Source organism: Ciconia boyciana, chromosome 4 (assembly GCF_034638445.1).
Source record: "Ciconia boyciana chromosome 4, ASM3463844v1, whole genome shotgun sequence".
Classification (NCBI taxonomy): domain Eukaryota; kingdom Metazoa; phylum Chordata; class Aves; order Ciconiiformes; family Ciconiidae; genus Ciconia; species Ciconia boyciana.
The window spans coordinates 47,924,762-47,944,037 of record NC_132937.1 but is presented as its reverse complement, the minus strand read 5'-3'; the positions used below and the strand labels follow the sequence as shown (position 1 = coordinate 47,944,037).

At 45.5% G+C, this 19,276-nt stretch overlaps 2 protein-coding genes across 4 annotated transcripts in view; one reads left to right on the top strand and one right to left on the bottom strand.

The window, feature by feature from the left end:
• Positions 1-14,569, bottom strand: part of RCL1 (RNA terminal phosphate cyclase like 1) — a 29,879-nt gene extending 15,310 nt beyond the window's left edge. Inside the window, exons 1-6 of one of the 2 annotated variants that reach the window (XM_072858714.1) lie at positions 14,371-14,569; positions 11,590-11,661; positions 10,588-10,763; positions 4,835-4,909; positions 3,416-3,540; positions 1,151-1,276 (exon numbers count right to left, since the gene is read on the bottom strand). In XM_072858714.1, coding sequence (XP_072714815.1) covers positions 1,151-1,276; positions 3,416-3,540; positions 4,835-4,909; positions 10,588-10,763; positions 11,590-11,661; positions 14,371-14,518 — 722 coding nt within the window. In that variant the 5' untranslated portion in view covers positions 14,519-14,569. Of the gene's footprint in view, positions 1-1,150; positions 1,277-3,415; positions 3,541-4,834; positions 4,910-10,587; positions 10,764-11,589; positions 11,662-14,045; positions 14,250-14,370 lie in introns of those variants that run through there. The other variant, XM_072858715.1, reaches the window with a different exon arrangement.
• Positions 14,570-14,698: 129 nt separating this feature from the next.
• AK3 (adenylate kinase 3) overlaps positions 14,699-19,276 on the top strand; it is a 32,366-nt gene continuing 27,788 nt past the window's right edge. The window contains exon 1 of one of the 2 annotated variants that reach the window (XM_072858721.1): positions 14,699-14,865. Coding sequence is in view for 1 of the 2 variants with exons in the window: in XM_072858718.1 (XP_072714819.1) it covers positions 16,191-16,203 (13 nt within the window). In the remaining variant the exon portion in view is untranslated. Of the gene's footprint in view, positions 14,866-16,122; positions 16,204-19,276 lie in introns of those variants that run through there. The other variant, XM_072858718.1, reaches the window with a different exon arrangement.

Sequence of the window (19,276 nt, the reverse complement as noted above, 5' to 3'; positions counted from 1 at the left end):
CTTGCGTGCGCAGCTTTTGCTTTCCCTATTAAACTGTCTTGATCTCAACCCACGAGTTTTCTTACTTTTACTCTTCTGATTCTCTCCCCCATCCCACCAGGGGGGAGCGAGCGAGGGTCTGCGTGGTGCTTACTTGCCGGCTGGTGTTAAACCACAACAATGGGCTACCCATGCAAGTAGTAAATGTAATGCTGCTGCCCCAATTCATTTGACTTTTCCACTTTACAGACAGATAAAAAACAAAATAAGACCCCAAAAACTCACAGCTCCCAGAAAAGTTTTTGCAATTCTGATCACTGTTAACAGTCTGGAGCCACAAGACTTACTAACCTGGGATATTAAATGTGATGAAGGATTGGAAAAACAGGACAAATACTTAAAAGTGAGCCAACAATTGTTAGATTTGTAAACTTGCAAACCTAACAAGTTTTCTTTAAGGTAGTATTTCGAAAAGTAGAAACACTGAAAGAAAATATGCATACTTGGATTTGAGCATAGAGACAAAAGACATAAATTAGTTATCCAGAACTCCTTCAACCTCAACGAAAAGTGACAAGAGGACAACAAAGCTGACAGATACCAGTAAAATTGTCTGAATCACATCCATCACTTCTGTGTTCTGCTGGCAAACAAAATATGTGAAAGTACAGTAAATTAATGACTCAATTTTCCTGTCCTCGCTCGTGAAAGGACACTCTTTCAGCTATTTATGTAATGGTAAAGCAGAAGACAACCCATACAGCTCAAACACTTTCTAAAACAGTTTGGTCCCATCCTTAATACTACCATTTCCATCAGAAGGTGTACAGTCAAGTTTGAATGCTAGTTTTCACAACATAGCATGGCACCTCTGATCATAATCTCACTTCAAAGCAACAGGTTTAAAACTGAAGAGAGCTCAAGTTGCCTTTAGTGGCAGTAACGGTGTATTATAATCCTTGTTTAAGAAAATACACAACTTCTATCCCTGAACCAAGAGTAAAACAAATGTATCTAGTGAATCATTCAATTTTTTCCGTGTGAGGAATATTTATTTCTGCAAAATAGAAGATCGTGGTCTAAAACTCAATAAAATTACAGATCAGAATACCCTAGCAGATGAACAAACGCAGAATTACATTTCCATTCCCTGTAAATACTGGATACTCACTTTCCAGAGCTGACCCCCTTCATATGATCCGTGTAGATATAAATATCTGGGAGGAATTTATTCAGGATGCTCCTTGCAGATTCCACCATTCTGTTTGCCATCTGTGGTGACACTCTGACAGAGTATCTACATTTCTGAGCTAAGGAATTCATTGTGGTCACAAAAGAAATTTAAACCAGAGACTGACAAAAGTGGCCAAGAGGTCCCAATGCATTATTTCAGAAAATGTGCTTGTGTCCGATACATCCCCATTCATGAGCACTGGTCCATTTTCCTGTAAAGAAGCACACGTGCATAAGTGCTTTCCACAGTCTTTTAATTGATGTACCTTGAAGAAATTACCACCTTCCTGCTCACCCCAACGCACCTCCTCACAGTACACAAGAGATGAACTGCCTTTGTGCCCTTTTACTCAGGTGCTGCTTCAGTGATACTCCTGACAGATCTTCAAGTGTACAAAGCACAGTGTGCTCCAAATTCCATCCCAACTATAATGCAGACTCATGCTCTGCACATTTAACCGCCCATCTGCACCTACATGCAGATAGCAATGCAGAGCAACACACTCTCAAACCTCCCAGCTGGCAGAAGGGAATTTCCTTTTTTACAAATTTCTATTGCATGCTCTTGTGGAGTAGGTAAACCAAAAGCTTTAAGATTTTAAGAGCAAAACCAGTAAATAATAATCAGAAAACTGATCATTCTGCACAGTTAGTGCACTCAGTATTTTGGATGACTATACAAGGTTGCTGCAACACAAGCTCCCCAGCTGTGAGGAAGCAGAATTGCTCAGTTGAATCTTGAAGGGACAAAAATGCACATATAAAAGACCTAAGCACTTATCCTTCCAGATGTTTTGCTTTCTACTGGCTTGAAGGACACTTAATGGCCAAACTAAAATGAGACTGCCTCTCACCAGGCTTACTAAAGGCAAACCTTTATCCCTGAGAAAAAGCCCAGGAAAACCTAAAGGAAAGTAGAATTAAAAAAACTGTAGTTCACATACATTGACCAAATCCAGTCAAAGTGGCCCAGAATGGTGCTGTGTATTAATGTCAACTTAGAAAGATGGCACCAAAGCTATGGTCATTGCTTCCTCCTTCACACAGAAACAGAGAATTGAAGTACTTACTGCAGAGGTGGATGGGGGCATAAAGAATTACTTTCTTCATGGAAAGACCATGACAAACACCACCAAAAGCACACTGAGCTGCTTCCTTTGCTATTCTACCGCACATGCACCCAGTAAAATTGCTCTCACTTCGCAATGCTGCACTCATCCAAATGCCGCAGTTGGAAACAGAGTCAAGGCGTGCTGTTCTCACACACAATTATGATAGCATTCCATAAAGTAAAAGGAGGAACAGGCTGCAAGTCTACACCTCTGGCAGGAAACCTGCCCCCATTCCTGCTTTCCTTTTGAGTAATCAAAGCCAGATGGTGTTTGGGACTCTCATAATCACAAATTAAACTACAAGTTGGCCAATGCTCAAGAGAGAGCAGGAGCTCATGAAATACAACCTTTAGTATACCTTGCCTGTAAGGGATTTCTGCCTTCTTTCTATGGTGACAGCAGATTAATGACAGATACTAAATAAAAACCACAAGAGAAAAATAAAGGAAAAAACCCCCAAACAAAACATTAACTAGATGTGGAGTTCTGTTTGCAAAAGTGAGTGCTCCACAACAATATTTTGTGTCCTTATCTTTGTGCGGAAGTAAAACCTCCTCCACTTCCATCTCTAATGGTACTACTGAAGGTGAAGAGCTAACAAACTTCTCATAACACAACAAAAAGCCCAGTTCACATGTGTGCAGTGAGGTGTAAACTGAACTAAAACTTAAGCTCTCATCCAACAACCTGCTAGACTCATTAATAGCCTAGATGCTACCTATTCAATGCATAGCAAAACTACATTTGTTACTACTGGATTTACACACAAGGTAAGACTCCTTTTAGTGCTGCTACATTATGCAATGGAAGGTATTTTAACTTTTTCTTGCTATTGAAAAAGATTTTAAATAGTACTGTTCAGTTTTAAATTTATTTAGTTGTCCACTGATGCTTTTTGAACAGCAATGTTCTGAACACGGCCGTTTTGAGACACGGTCCTGAAATCTAGTTGTGTGACACCTCCGTGTAATGTCACCTTGCGTTATTGGGATACATGCTCAGCAACAGGGGTGCACTTCTGTGACTTCAAGTTGGGAGACATTTTTTTTTTAAGGCAAACTCATTTAAAAGAAGAAAAAAAAAAAGGATACGCAGTTCCTCTGATGCGCTTTATTTTGCCAGGGTCTGTGAACTGAATAGGCTGCAAGACCTTTCTCACTGGGCAAGCAAACACTATCTCTCCGCCCCCTTTGGGAGGCATTCCTCTCCGGTTGATCTAGAAACAATAATGGAGGAAAAAAGCAGGTTAGTAAAGAGCACAGAGAACGTACTTACACACTTAAAAAGGATAGCTTTCATTTCACATATAATAAAATGTTATCAGTAGTGGTACTATGTGAACACAGGCGAGAAAAAGACATCCTAAAAGCAGAAATGGATTTTGCACCAAACCTATAAGCAAAAATTGATTTATTTTTCCTCCTCTCTCTCAAGTACAGTAGGGCATGGCTTCTCAATGGAAAACGAAACAAAACCAACAAAACAAAAACTTACCACCTTTAGCAGGAAGCCAACCTTGGCTTAAGACTGGTCTAATAGCAAATCTGTACCTCACCGCCAAAGAAGGTCTAGAAGTGTTTGATGCTTAGTATGTATATGGGTGACCAGAATGAACTCATTCCCACAAACAGGCCTGGCCAGCCCGAGCCTGTCCCACCGCCCCAGCCACCGTCCACAAGGACGGGGATGGGACATGGGCCCCTGCGTGGGTCTGGCTCAGGGTGCCCATGCCAGGCAGGGCAGGGCTGTGGGGAGCTGGAGACTGGCCCTGCTGCAGGGCCACTGGAGCAGGGGCTGGCAGTCCTATGGGGATGACATGGGGTCCTGGGCTGTGGGCAGGGTGGGGGGAGGCACCTGGGGCAGGGGGGCTTGGCACAGCAAGCAAAGACTAGTAGTGCAGGTAGGGCCTTCACACATTTTAAATGAGCACTCTTAACTCTGGAAGGCTATCGTTTCTTTCTCCAACCTAAAAAAAAAAAAAAAATCTATTCTACACCCAGATTTATTGGGCCTGTGAAGAGTGTAGTCTTTAAAGAAAAGTTTATTTCCTGTATTTTCCAAACTGGAAGCAAACCTCAATCACCCAAACACAGATCCGGCTCCTCTACCGGTGAAGGAGGCAAAAGATTCTACTATTACTCCCTAGCCCTAAGCATGGGGCAGGAAGAGCAAGTGGAAGGAAAAATAAATTAAATTAACTGAAGAGAAACAAGAAAGCAAAAAGGTTTCTTAGCTTGCAGAGTTCTCGGAGACCAAGAAAAGTCACTGCTTCTTCCTTACCCTCTCTACCTGTAGCCTTTGCATCTCTCTTCTACCACATCTTCAATCACTGTGTGGCTGGTATGCCATTTAAAACGTGCCAAGAACAAGAGGTAATTTTAGAAATGTGTGTAGCTACAACTAGGTTATCTGCTAGAGACAGATACCAGCAGCAACCATATGGCCCCGTGAAGCTCTGCAAAAGTATCATTTCAACATGTGCTAGAAAATAAAGGAACAAATTGTCTTACCTTGATTTCCAGACTTTCACCATCAATTCCAAACTTCTTCAGTAGCGGTAGGGCTGTTGCCTTAAGGACATCAACCTATAGAACACAGAATTAAAAAAGCAGACTCTTTATTGGAAGTCACAGAAGTCAATAATTTAAAAATCATTGCATTATGAGGTGCCTAACAAAGACAAGACTTCTCCATACTAGGTATTCTATGGGAAGACATGGGAATGCAGCATAGAGAGCTTTGGCTACTCTTAGACTACCATAGTATCTCATTACTCAAAAAATTTGCTAGAACAAATTACTGGGAGATGGAATTTCTTATTCTGGATTTCTTCCTCAGCCTGATTTTTATTTCTATTATGGTTCAGCTAAAACAGCTCACTTGTTTCTCTGAACACAGATATTGAAAAAATTATATTCTTCTGTCATTGCTAAAAAATTCCTACAGCTAAATAAATGACGATTGCAAGAACCCTTGCATTTTGGAGCAGGCCCTTGATTTGAGAGGAAGAACCTCATCCTTTTGTAAAGAACTTCTTTTCATCTGTTTCTGAGAAACGGAAGCTTCTAGATAACTTCTGTTGAAATACTGTTTTCTTCCCTCTGCTGAAACTTCAGTAGCATTGCTGAAGGTGACCAAAATGATTTAGCAGTGAACAGCACAGGGAGTTACCCAAGGCAAGCAGCTTGGGAGAGACAGGACCAGGACAGCATCACCAAAGATGAACTGAATTCAGATGAAGGAAACAGGCATGTGGTGGACAGCAGTTGAGGAGGCAGGAAAAAAAGCACTCTCCTTCCCATGCCTTCAGCCAGAATCCACAATTCTTGAGCTTCATTCTCTGTGCTTTGCAGAGAGTGCAAGCCACTGACCAAGCAGTAGCACATACCTCACCTACAAAGCTGTGAGCAACCTATTAGAGCTACCTGAGCAGCTACAAGTGTATGCTGCAGTTCTCATTCTTCAAATCCTGCTGGCCAACATACTTCCTTTCTTACAGCAAGGCATTTGGTGTTGTTTTTAATGGTAGATCAATATTTGAATGTCTTGATTAAAAAAACCCCAGTAAGCCAATGATTAATTTTTTATATTTATGTATTTTATATTTTTTACAGTCAGGTTACCTTAATTTGGCCCCTCAGTAGTACTCATTAATCACACAAATCTGACATTTAGAGCAAAAACCTTTACTAACATGCATGTGCACACACACAGACACACATGAATACCACTGGTAGAAGTTTCAACAAGCTGATCTGGTTCACATTAAAGTTACACAATCTTTCTCCCTCTTTCTTAGGAAAGAAAATATATCAATAAAAAAAGAAAACCTTCACTGTGTAGGTTAGGAACTCCCTTTCCCTCCTCCATTTCCACTTTGCAATTCTGCACTGAAGTCTGTATCTCTGGAGAAAGCACGTTACACCGGCATTAGGAAGCTGTATCAATTTTGAGTCTGGTTTGTCTGTTTCCAAAAATTTCAAGACTTGTCATAGTTTCCAGTCCTCAGACAAATTCCAGGCACGATACTTATCAGGTACCAGACAGCCACAGAATAAGAGACTGTCTCTGTTCCAAATTTGCAGCCTACAGAAGGTAATGGGCAGTATTTGAAGAAGTGGAAAAGGCTGTTCTGCTTAGCAGACGAGTGGGAGTTCAGGCAGGAGAGGTTAAGTACTTCACTGGAAATCACAAGATGGTAGCAGAACTGAGACCTAAACCCATATTTCAAGTCTCTAGGTTTTATGCCTATACTCAGCCATAAAACCATCCTTCAGCTCCCCTTGAAGGGCAGTTATTCCATCTCCAGAGCACACAACACAACACCAAGTTGTACCAAAGCAAATACAACCGAAGGCATACCTCACCACAAATGCCAACAACTTGCTTAGACATTGCTTGTTCACAGACTAGTGTAAACACAACCCTTTTTCCTTTACGGAAATCTACAACAATTAAGAAAAAAAGAAAAACAACTTTTAGTAGTTTGTAGAATCCCTTAGCTAGTGGAAAGCTGCAAAAAAAGAGACACAGACCATATAGCACATGGCTACCTAGGAAAGGGGCAAGCATTAGCTGGCCTGCATAGCCATTAGCACTCCACAGAAGAAAATTTATCCCTGCCATTCATACAGCGTTATGTTTTGGGGACAAGGACTTGGACTGGGGGTGGGGGGGGTGCGAAATCAGAGTTTAGGAAGTAAAAAAAGAAGGGCAGAAAAGTCAGGAGGAAAAAATTCTTCGTTTTCCTGGGATTACAGACAACTGCTGAATTTTGATTAACATTGGAGATTATTGCTCCCAAGTCAAAACTCCATATGCTAGTCTCATGCCAGCATGAAAGCCATTTGAGTTGAACGTCCGATGGCATAGCTGTAAAAAAAACCTTTAACACTTGCAAACCCAAACATTAAGAATGATTATTGTAAAACGAGGTTACTGCAGCACTACGTACCTGTCAGAATAACAAAACGTAGAGAAGGAAAGGAAAACAAGACCTATCATTTGCGTGCCACCTCCATTCCCGTCAAAAAGGCACGTTACAAAGACACCCCCCACATACATACTTGCTATAGAGAGAAACTTGAAACTACCTCAACTCTATATGCCAGTCCCACATGGCTTGTCCCACAAGCTACCCACGGTCAGGTCTCACCAGTCGTCGCGCAGAAAAACACAATGCAAATGTAGGCTGCCAGTGAACGGTGCAGGCTGGTACTCCAAAGCCACGTCTCTTCCTGAGAAGTGTGAGGCAAAGGAGTATCCCTCTCACTCACTGTATGGCTCACCCACTATTATCACCACGGTGCAACCTGGAGCAAGTGCACATTACCCTGTATTTCAGTGGCCACAGTACTCTTTCAGAATGCCGCCAGCTGTCAAAGAGCTTTCCATTGCACCCCACTGGAGGGCTATTAATGTATATAAACAAATGCTAACATAAACACACACTATTTATACTCCAGGAACTCAGCCTGACCTGTGCCTCACTGAACTCGGCTGAAGTCTTTCCTTCCACAAGCCACCCTTTAGAAACACCCTTACTCTCGCCTTGACCACTTCCACTCTCCCCACAGCAGGAGATCTGCCGTGTTCCCTTTTGTCCTCCTGACAAGGGGGTCTCTGGCAAACAGCACCCTCAAAACCACAACACAGCAATCACATCCAACAGATGTTTTCGAGGCTGTGTAAAAGCTGAGAGCTCAGTGCTGAGAGCGGATTTCAGAAAGCCCAGTGGGTCAGCCTACCTTGCTCACCGCTACCATGAGGGAAAAGTCCCACTTCTCTGGCTGCACAATTCCTGCTCCCTACCTCGTGGATGCCTCCATGGGAAAATGCAGGGGTACAGCTCTCTGCCATTTTGCCAATTAGTTGAACTGGCTTAGGAAAGGCTCTGAAAAGTGTCCAGGGTATTGAAGTATGCAGGACCATGTGGCTGAAAGCAGGAATTATGGAGGGAGGACGGGCAGGACTACCGTCTCCTTTCAAGCACAAAGGGGATGCTACAGGATCATATGTGTGTATATATGCGTGTGTGGATGTACATATGTATTTTCTCACACACATATGTGAATTTGTACATCTATCTGCAGATGACAGATGTTGAATACACTCGTGCAAGAATACATACCACAGAGTTCATTTAGCTCCAAAGTAAAGACTCATGTTTACAAAATCCCTTTTACAAATAAAAACGATAAAAATTCTCCAAAGCAGATGAGCAGGTGCCTTGCCTATTGTACCTAAGTTGAGATGGAGAGCTTCTTACATGAGGAGCAGTGGGGAAAGCTCCTTGCCCATTTAAAACTACCCACAATATATTTACATTGGTTTGCCTTTCCAGCTTCTCCTTGGAAAGCCAGAAATTGTACAGATGGATAGACAAATTTAAGCATCCCTTTTTGGGCAAGCATAGGTAATAAATGTTCACCCAGTTTCTAAAGACTTTCTGCCTACTGAAAATAAAAGACCAAACCAATTTAAAACCAAGTTTCCATTTACTTAAGCACATAAATTGCTTAGGGAAGCACTTAAACTTGCGCTTTTAGTCTCAGCAACCTGCAGAGCCATATGCTATACAAAACACCTTGTAAAACTCCTTAAAGTAGTTTATTGGTGTTCACCAGGTTTAATGTTTAGTCAGGCAAGTTAAGCAGACATAAACCAGGTTTAAACCAGTTTTAGGAATTGGTACTCAGTTGTTGCCACTTTAAAAGTTACTACACAAGCTGAGTCACAGCAACTACAGTTATGCTTCTACAGCACAACGAACTTAAGGTATAATTCCTTAGCACGCACATCTGCATTTTATTTACACTTAGCATCAGGTACTGTGATTCAGCTGATGTATGCCAACACCTGTCTGTGTCTGAGCTTTGGCCAGTGCAAGGCCCCTTCAAGCGCAAACTAATTGGCTCAAATTTTTGCATCTATTTCAACTAAAAGTATTTAATCTCTATTGGCCCATGTGGCTGATGCCTGAAAAGGGATAATTTCCATAATCAAGACTCAGTTGCTTAGATGACTGCCCAGACTTACTTGAAAGCAACATTAAGACTGGACTGTCCTTTGTCTCCAAATTCTTCAAGAATTTCTCCACTGTGATTAAAAAGATGCAGTCAACCAAAAGAGACTTCTTTGATTCTTACTACTTACCATTTCTATTAAGTACTTTTAATCACGGTGACTGAAAGGTTAGCAAAACACCTTCCCATTTTACTTTTTTTCTTTTCCCTTTTTTTTTTTTAGCAGTGCTGTGTGTAACTCACTTCAATCATCCTTTGACTCATGTGGGCGTCTCAGAGCCACAGGTGAGAAGCTTTTTACATCACAAGAGCAGCACAGCTGAAAGCCGTAAATACCAGCAGGACTCAGAGGTTCGTCTAATATCTGCAATTCTACTTCATAGTATTTGTATTCATTTAAACTGGGTAAGTTTTCAGATGACCATGTCTCCTTAATCTACTCAGAGGAAACAATCACTGATCAAAAGGTAAAAAGCAGTGCTGTTCTCCAAAAGCCATTATCTTTGGGTTTGGTTTTTTTTGAGAAAAAAAATGGCATAACCACTAACCATTACTTCAGTGTTTTAATCCCACGTTACCCATAGCTCATTTTTGTAACACCACTGTTAAAACAAAGGACTGTAAATCAGCAGTAACAGAAATTAAGGCAAGCATTTCATAGTCATTTGACCTACCATACCTTCCAGCGTCTTTCTGAAGAATCAGAGAGTTATTACATGTTTTTGCTACTGTAATTTCATAATTGTCATGTGACTTCTAACAGAAAGAAGGCTTCACAGCAGCATTGGTATAATTATGTCCAGCATCAAACAGAAGAAAAAGATTCCTTCCTCGTTACACTCTAAAGACAATTTCCTCTTTTTACAATAAATACATGTGTGGGGTAGGAGAACCAACCCATCTAATTTCTGAGAGAAGAGAAGCGCACCAGTGGCAGGACCTCACATCACATTTAAAGGGAGTTTCCAGGGGCGAAGACAGAAGCAGTACAGAACTGAAAGTCAAAAGGTGGATTACGAACTGCAGTTTGCAGTGTGATGCAGAAAGGGAACAGTTTAGCACATGCTTGTTTGATTCAGAGAGTTTGCTGGCAGAGGCAGTAACATTGGATACTTCTGGATGTGAGGGATGATAAAAATGCAACGTTTTAGACACTTCTTCCTAATACTCCCCCTCCCCCCTCCCCCCCCAGGATAAAAAAAAATATCCTTCTCTGGTACTTAAATTGTATTACTTACCGAAGGATCTACTTGATCATTCGTTACTCCCCTCAGGACAATCTTCAATGGATGTTTCATGAAAGGTGCCAAGCACAGCAGGCTTTCCAAATAGTAGCCAATACTACGACTGGGGCTGCAGTCATGTTCCAAGGAGCCTCCGTACAGAAGACCAGGCTGATAATACAGGGTCGTACCTGGGGAAGACGCCAGGGGAGCAAACCAAATGACAGCAGCGTCAGCACACTAGCCATTACTACAGCATAAAGACACTTTGCAATGACGTATACAGGCAAATTGGAGACAGAAGAATTTATGAAAGATGGTGGCACTTCCAGCATGCTGTTTTTATGTCTGCAGTTAATGAATGGGCCAACGCACATGAGTGTTGGTCTTGCACATCATTTCTCCTTTCCCCTTTCTTGGCAATCCCCAAAATGCTGATACAAGCACTTATTTTCCCCCACAGCAGCTAAATCTTCACCAGACCATCAGGTCATCACTGTCTCGGTGGTAGTTCATCTGCTTTACTGATCAACCATAATGCTTTAAAAAAAAAAAAAGAGAAAAAAAGAAAAAAAAAGAAAAAAAAAGAAGAGGAGAACCACCAGATGAGATTTTTGTGTGGGATGCTTCTCGCTCAAACCAATCCCTTTTCTGCGCATGACTAGGCAAGCAGTCTTGCTCAGAAGTTTGCCTTTGTAGAAGGCAAACCTTGCCTTCTACAAAAATCCATTCTGGTTCAGAGGGACCTTCCCCCACTACGAAATCCTGCATACCAAACAAAATACTAATTTTAATTCTTGAGCAATACAGTTTCCTTAACTCTCTGCACTATGGTGGCGTGCTAATCTTCTTGCATGCAATCAATTCCTACAAAACTTCTCAGCATAGTTATTTCTGATCTTCTCAGTCAATGATATCTGAACACCTACCTCTGTCAAGCCAAAACTTTAGTTTCACTGCAGCAACTGATAGAGCCTGGAAGACCAGAACAGAGGAAGAAGAGAAAACAGATCTCACCTGTTTGGTTTATTTCAATCCGAGAGCCATTGGTCACTTTGTCAATCAGGCGAATAAAACTTGCTTCAAAATCTAAGGAGTAGAACAAAGAATTTTGAAGTTCCTTAAATTTATTCCTGGAAAAAATAAGAAACTTCAACACCATACTTGTACATTTTCCCTTTTCTGCTTTCACGAGTTAGGCTACCCTCACTCTTCAACTTGTTGTGGTATAATTCTACCACATGAGAAAAGGCAATTCACTATAAAAATAGAGATGTTAATTTGAGCCTCCATGCTTACAGGCATCTCAAATCAATTGAGATGCCCCCAGATGTGACCATTGGACTAGCCACACTCCCCTCTCTGTCACGCAACGAGTGATACAAGTTCACACTTCTGATCATAGTGGCCTGAGGGATCACTCAAGCCCAAGATGAAACCTTTGACAATTTACATTTTGCTCACTACAAAGCAAAACACACAAATCCTGGCAAACAGGATCCCGTACATTTAAGCACAACAAGCTAATAACAGCTTCCCATTATTCTCTGTAAAAGTTTTAGTTTAAAAGAAGGGGGATGTTCAGATGTGAAGTGCTGCTGCTGCACAGCTGTTCCACAAACACAATTAGCTACCTGCAGACTTTCAAATTTTCCATTTCCAATGACACAAAAGTGTCATTGACAGAATAAAGGCTAGAGAAACACAAATCTCCCTATCGCCTCTTTTCTTGCTCACTGCGTACACTGTAGCAGTTCATGTGGAACTAATTCCTCAGTTTCTCTTGTTTGTGTGGACTCTCGCTCACAGACATGGGAAAGGACAAGCATATTTAACCAAAAAAAAAAAAAAAAAAAAAAAGGGAGGAGTATGCTAGTGTTCTAGTATTTAGGTATCCCGAGCTGGTACAGGCTCAGTATGAGTGAAAATATGTGAACATATGCAGTCTTCAAAACCCAGGTAGTTTTAAGGACGAACAGCACCGGCATACCGGTTGGTAGGTCGCAGAACTTCCTTGGCAATAACCCTGTGTTACTTCTTAAACAGTAATCAGGTTTTTCTTTCTATATAAGCTTCTACGATGCAATAAACATTTAAACAAAAGCGCTACCTGCAGGAATTACAGTTTGTTAATATTTGCATAATACAGTTGATGTCCCAGTCACACAATGCTAATTCTGCTCCCTGTTATGATAATTTCTACACTTAAAAGTTCATATGACAGCACTGGGACCTCTTCCAGTGCAAGAGTGCAACCTTGCCAATGCACATTTCCGTCTTGGAGAGCAACCCTGTCGAAGAGTTTTCATTGCAAATCCTCCAGTCACGAAAGGCAGAGAGAACTGCATGTTGAATCACCAACACAAATTAGGGTTTGTTGTTATTTTTCTGTTACAGTCACAGTTTACATTTTAACCCCTACTTGAAAAAGGCAATTCAAACACCTCTTAAAAAAATGTGGCAAAGCCTACAAACTTCACCACCACCAAACATCCCGTGATAATAATAAATACTTGGGGTCACTGTAAAGGTTAAGTCAGGCACACAAGAATGTTTTGACAGTTTCAGAGGAGAATTTCTAGCTATAAACTGAAGCCTCCTCAGGAGGCAGAATGGTGTCTCTGCTGGTCCTACCTCTGTTCTGAACTTTACACCTTGCCCAAAAAAATAACTGAACACCGCAATGATGTTTCTCCCTCAATCTCTATCCTACTGTCTTCTCACTTCAGTTAAATGAGGAAGTTTACTTTGGGGTGCCAAGGCCCAGCACAGGAACAAAGAGGGTGCTCCCCACGCAAGGCTTCCCTCCAAGGTGTCCGCAGTGCCGGAGGTTTTCAGAAACGAGGAGCAAACGGATTTCACTTCTTTCACTTTTACTGCTATTTGGGCAAAACCCAGACAAAAATCAACGCATAAAACCTGCCCCACTAAAGCTGTGGGAACTTGGGCTCCCACGGAGAAGCAGACCGCGACGCGGGGTGCGCGGCAGCAGCGACGCCCGGAGAGCCAGCAAGCTCTGCGGCCCGGGACTGGAGAGCCGCTTCCGCAGAGACACGAACCGGCTCCGGGGCCGTCAGCGAGGCTCCCGCACAACCCGGCCGCCGCGTTCGAGCCCCGCCTCGGCATCTCCGCCCGCTCCCACCCGCGACGCCTCACGCCAGGCGCGGAGCGAGCCGAGCTGCCCTGCGGGGCGGCAGGGCCAGCCCCCTCCCCCCGGGCCCCGTCCCCCCGGGGCGGCCCGGGCGGGGCAGCGCACGCCCCCGTCGCCCGGTGCGCTCTGTCGGGGGAAAGGCGCCGCCGCGGACCCACGCGGGGAGCCGGGCGGCCGCGGCACAAGGTCTCTCCGCGCAGCGCCGGCGCCCGCCGAGACGCGGCGGGCCGGTGACAGCCCCTTGCCTCGGCCGCCTCCCCCGCCCCGCGTCGCTCCCACGCCTCCCCCTCCCACGCCCGCCACCCGCGTGCGCCAGCCCCACCCGAGACAGCGCCGGCGGCTCGCCGCCCGCACCGGGCGTCGGGGCGCGCAGGGGAGGGAGAGCTCTTCCGCGGGGGGACGCCGGCTGGCAGCCGGGACGCCCCGCACCCGCCCCCTCGGTGGGGCCGGCCGGGAAGGGGGCCGCGGCTGCCCCCGCTCCCGGTGCGGGGCTGCCCCGCCCGGCAGCGAGCCCGCGGCGCAGGCGGCGCCGGGGCTCCGCCGCCCCCCTGCGCCCGACCTCCCTCCTCCTCCTCCTCCTCCTCCTCCTCCTCCTCCCTCCTCCTCCTCCTCCTCCAGCGGCCGCCGGTGCCGGTGCCCCCGCTCACCGCGGAGGCCGGGGTCCTCCTCCTTGGCGCGGATCTTGCGGATTTTCAGCGGCCGCCCGCTGAGCGTGGCCAGCACCAGCCGCTGCCGCAGGAAGTTGCACCCCGCGTAGCTGAGGCACTGCGCCTCGCCCGCCGCGCCGCCCGCCATGCCGCCGCCGCGCCCACGTGGTTGAGAACAGGAAGCGCTGGGACAGCGGCGGGGTCAAAGGGCGAGGGGCGGGCCCTGGGCGGGGTCGCTCCCGGCACCGTCCTTCGCCGCCCCGGGCTGCTGGGAGCGCGGCGCGGCCTGGCCGGGCCTGGCCTGGCGCGGCCTGGCGGTGGCAGCAGGCCGGGTCGTGCAGCAGGCCGACCCTGTCGCGACAGCGAGCGCGCGGCGGGCCGTTCTCGGAGAGGCGGGTCGGGTGGCAGCGGAGCGGTGGCCGTCGCCTCTGCCCTCGCTTCTGCTCTGCCTGCCTGCGCGCTTTTCCCTGGAGCGTCACGAGGTCAGGACTACCGGTACGTCCCTGCAAGCGGAGCCGGCTGGGAGCAGCCTGGCAGCCTGGCAGCAGCCCGCTCCCCGGGCCGTGCGAGTCCTCCCCGGGCCGTGCGAGTCCTCCCCGCCGCGGCGGGCGGGCAGTGACCTCCGGAGCGAAGCGCCGTGCCCGCACCAGGGCACTGGCCCCGCAGCGGGGAGTGGTGTCTGGGAGCAGGTTCCTGCGGACCGTGCTGTCGGTCATTGATCCCTGCCTGTCTTAAGGAAAACTAAGCAGAGGAGTGAGTGTCATTTCCAGTCTTCAGGCCAGGCTGTTCGCTTAGTGATAGCGGCAGGGCCCCGCTGTCCTTAAAGGAGAGACTGAGTGAAGCTTTCAATCTGTATTCTAAGAGAAGCGTGGATTACAGTAGGGGTGTGACAGTGTCAGTTGCTAGGCTGTGTTTATGTATACAGGGAAAAGAGTGTCTTGGAACAGAACAGACTAGGCTAGACTACTCCAGTTGGAAGGGACCTACAACTACAAGGGATCTAGCCCAACTGCCCGACCGCTTCAGGGCTGACCAAAAGTTAAAGCATGTTGTTAAGGGCATTGTCCAAACTGACAGGCTTGGGACATTGACCACCTCTCTAGGAAGTCTGTTCCAGGGTTTGGCCACCCTCTTGGAAAAGAAATGCTTCCTCATGTCCAGTCTGAACCTCCCCTGGCACAGCTTTGAGCCATTCCCACGTGTCCCGTCACTGGATCCCAGGGAGAAGAGATCAGCACCTCCCTCTCCCCTTCCCCTCCTCAGGAAGCTGTAGAGAGCAATGAAGTCTCCCCTCAGCCTCCTTTTCTCCAAACTAGACAAGCCCAGAGTCCTCAGCCGCTCCTCAGAGGATGTGCCTTCCAGCCCTTTCACCAGCTTTGTTTCCCTTCTCTGGACACATTCAAGGACCTTCACATCCTTCTTAAATGGTGGGGCCCAGAACTGCACACAGTGTTCAAGGTGAGGCTGCACCAATGCTGAGTACAGAGGGATGATCACCTCTCTTGACGGGCTGGTTACGCTGTGTTTGATGCACCCCAGGATGCGGTTTGCCCTCTTGGCTGCCAGGGCACGCTGCTGACTCCTATTGAGCCTGCTGTCGACCAGCACCCCCAGGTCCCTTTCTGCAGGGCTGATCTCCAGCCTCTCCTCTCCCAATTTATATTTCTGCCTGGTGTTGCTCCATCCCAGGTGCAGAATCCGGCATTTCAACTTGTCACTTTCATGTCACTGATGATTGCTCCAGTCTATCCAAATCCCTCTGCAAGGCCTCTCATCCCTCAAGAGAGTCAGCAGCACCTCCCAGTTTGGTGTCATCAGCCATGAACAGAAAAGGTCAGATCATCTTCCTTACCAATAATAACACTTCTCTTTTTTTCTCAATAAGTTGTTTTCCAGAGACTAAAACATTTTTTTTTTAACCATGATAGGGATGCTTTACAGAAACTATGCAGGAACTAGACCTCCTTTTGTTAGCCGCTTGCTGACTCAGCTTTTCTGATCAGTGTGCATAAGGATCATTTATTGTTTTGATAAACCAATCTGTGAGCTATGTATGCTGGAGTCATAGAATGGTTTGGGTTGGAAGGGACCTTTAAGGATCATCTAGTCCACCCCTCCTGCCATGGGCGGGGACACCTTCCACTAGATCAGCTTGATCCAAGGCCATATCCAGCCTGACTTTGAATGCTTCCAGGGATGGGGCATCCACCACTTCTCTGGGCAACCTGTCCCAGTGTCTCATCACCCTCATCATAAAAAAGTTCTTCCTTATATTGAATCTAAACCTACACTCTTCTTATAAGCCCCCTTTATATATTGAAAGGCCACAATAAGGTCTCCCCAACGCCTTCTCTTCTCCAGGCTGAACAACCCCAGCTCAGCCTTTCTTCACAGGAGAGGTGTTCCAGCCCTCTTACTGTTTTTGTGGCCCTCCTCTAGATTGGCTCTATCAGGTCCTTGTCTTTCTCGAGCTGGAGACCCCACAGCTGGATGCAGTACTCCAGGGGTCTCACTAGAGCGGAGTAGAGAGGGAGAATCACCCCCTCGACCTGCTGGCCATGCTCCTTATTATGCAGCCCAGGATACAGTTGGCCTTCTGGGCTGCAAGTGCACGTTGCCAGCTCATGTCCAGTTTCTCATCCACCAGTACCCCCAAGTCCTCCTCTGCAGGACTGCTCTCAATTCATTCATCCCCCAGTCTGTACTGATACTGGGGATTTCACCGACTCAGGCGAGGACCTTGCACTTGGCCTTGTTGAACTTTGTGAGGTTCATATGGGCCCACTCCTCAAGCCTGTCAAGGTCTCTCTGGATGACATCCTTTCCCACTGGTGTATCAACTGCACCACTCAGCTTTGTCGTCCACAAACTTGCTGAGATGCACTCAATCCCACTATCTATGTCACTGATGAAGGTATTAAATAGTATTGGTCCCAGTATGGACCCTTGTGGGACACTACTCGTTACTGATTTCCACTTTGACATTGAGCCATTGGCTTTAATTTGTTGGAGAAGGCCAACCAGCCAGTTCCTTATCCACCTAACAGTCTATCTGACAAACCCATATCTCTCCGATTTAGTGGCAAGAATGTATCAAAGGCCTTACAGAAGTTGGGGTAGGTGACATCTGTAGCTCTTCCCTTGTCCACTGATGCAGTTACTACATTGTAGAAGGCCACTAGATAAGTCAGGCATGATTTGCTCTTGGTGAAGCCATGTTGGCTGTTTCCAGTCACCTCCCTGTCTTCCATATGTTTCAAGATATCTTCCAGGAGGATCTGCTCCATGATCTTACCGGGCACGGAGGTGAGGCTGACTGGTCAGTAGTTTGCAGGGTCCTCCTTTTTACCCTTTTTAAAAATGGGCGTGATGTTTCCCTTTTTGTGGTCACTGGGGACGTTCCCTGACTGCCATGACTTTTCAGGTATGATGGAGAGTGGCTTGGCAACTACATCAGTACTTCAGGACCTGGGATGCATCTCATTGGGTCCCATGGACGTGTGTATGTTCAGGTTCCTCTGGTGGTCTTGAATCTGATCTTCTACAGTGGGAGGGACTTCATTCTGCCAGTCCCTGCCTTGAAGTTCAGGGGCTTGAGAGATGTGGGAAGATAGTTTACCATTGAAAACTGAGGCAAAGATGTTGTTGAGTACCTCAGCCTTCTCCATGTCATTTGTCACCAGCTCTTCTGTCTTATTTAGCACAGGGGGTACATTTTCTTTAATCTTCCTTTTCTGGCCAATTTACCTGTAAAAGCCATTCTTATTTTTCTTTGCATCCCTTGCCAAATTCAGTATAGTGGTATCTGTCACAATTTGACTAGTATGGTCCTCAAGAGAGAAACTTTGTCTTTACTAGTAGCTATGGAAATTGCATGAGAGTTACCTTCCTGTGGAGTTTCATGTTGTGAAATGAGACATTTCATATAGTTAGACTTGGATTATTACTGAGTCTTGCAGTAAGCATGTATCCCAAATCATGGACTTGTCCCTGAGTGAACATGCTGTCATAATTTTAAAGGGATAACTTCTGTATTTTAACATTCAGCTACATGCCTTATTCTGCTTTTAAACCTACAAATGTTTTTCATACATCTGCTTTTTTTTTTCTTTTGTGCTTTGTTCTGCATTGCAGGTAAAATATGCCTTTGAATCACACCTGACTCATAATAAGCCAGTTTTGCCTTTCTGTAAGCTGCTATGGTAGATGGAAGCACAGAAAAAGTTTGAAATGAGATTTCTGTGGTGTTAATGTTTCCTTCTGTCCTTTATGTTTGCTGCAGCCTAAACCACATCTCACCTGCTTAGTCACACATTTATTATTGTAGTAAGGAGCATTTCAAGGCTATAGTCACCAGGACATCATAGTAGTAGTAACTCAGCAAGAACTTCTCTCTTGTTTCACAAAGGTCTTTTTTGAAATAAGATCAATACTTATATTTGTGCAGGCTTTTTAGCAGTGAGAGTCCACATCCGATAATTGGTGATAACCCGTTAAGCTATTCATATGCCCTGTGATACACTAATTTCCACAGTAATGGTGAAGAAAGTTGCTACATATTTTTTGTTTGTTTGTTTGTTTGTTTTAAATAAACTGGTGTGCTGTCCCACACTAGCCCACTTCATTTCCTCCTTAGCTAGCTGGGGCAAGGAAGCAGCAAACTGAAATTCCTTGGCAGAGCAAGGGTAGTAATACAATACTACAGAAGTGTTGAGCCTTTTTACCTTCTGCTATTATTTCTATTACTGGCGCTTTTAAGGCCTCAAACAAGATCTAATCTTGATCTGTGCTCTATGCACATAGTGAGAGACTAGGTGTTCTCCCCTGAATTCCAGCAGAGAGACATGATGAAAGAAATTTGAGAAAAGGCTTAGCCAAGATCAGTAGCTGAGCTGCTACAGGTCAA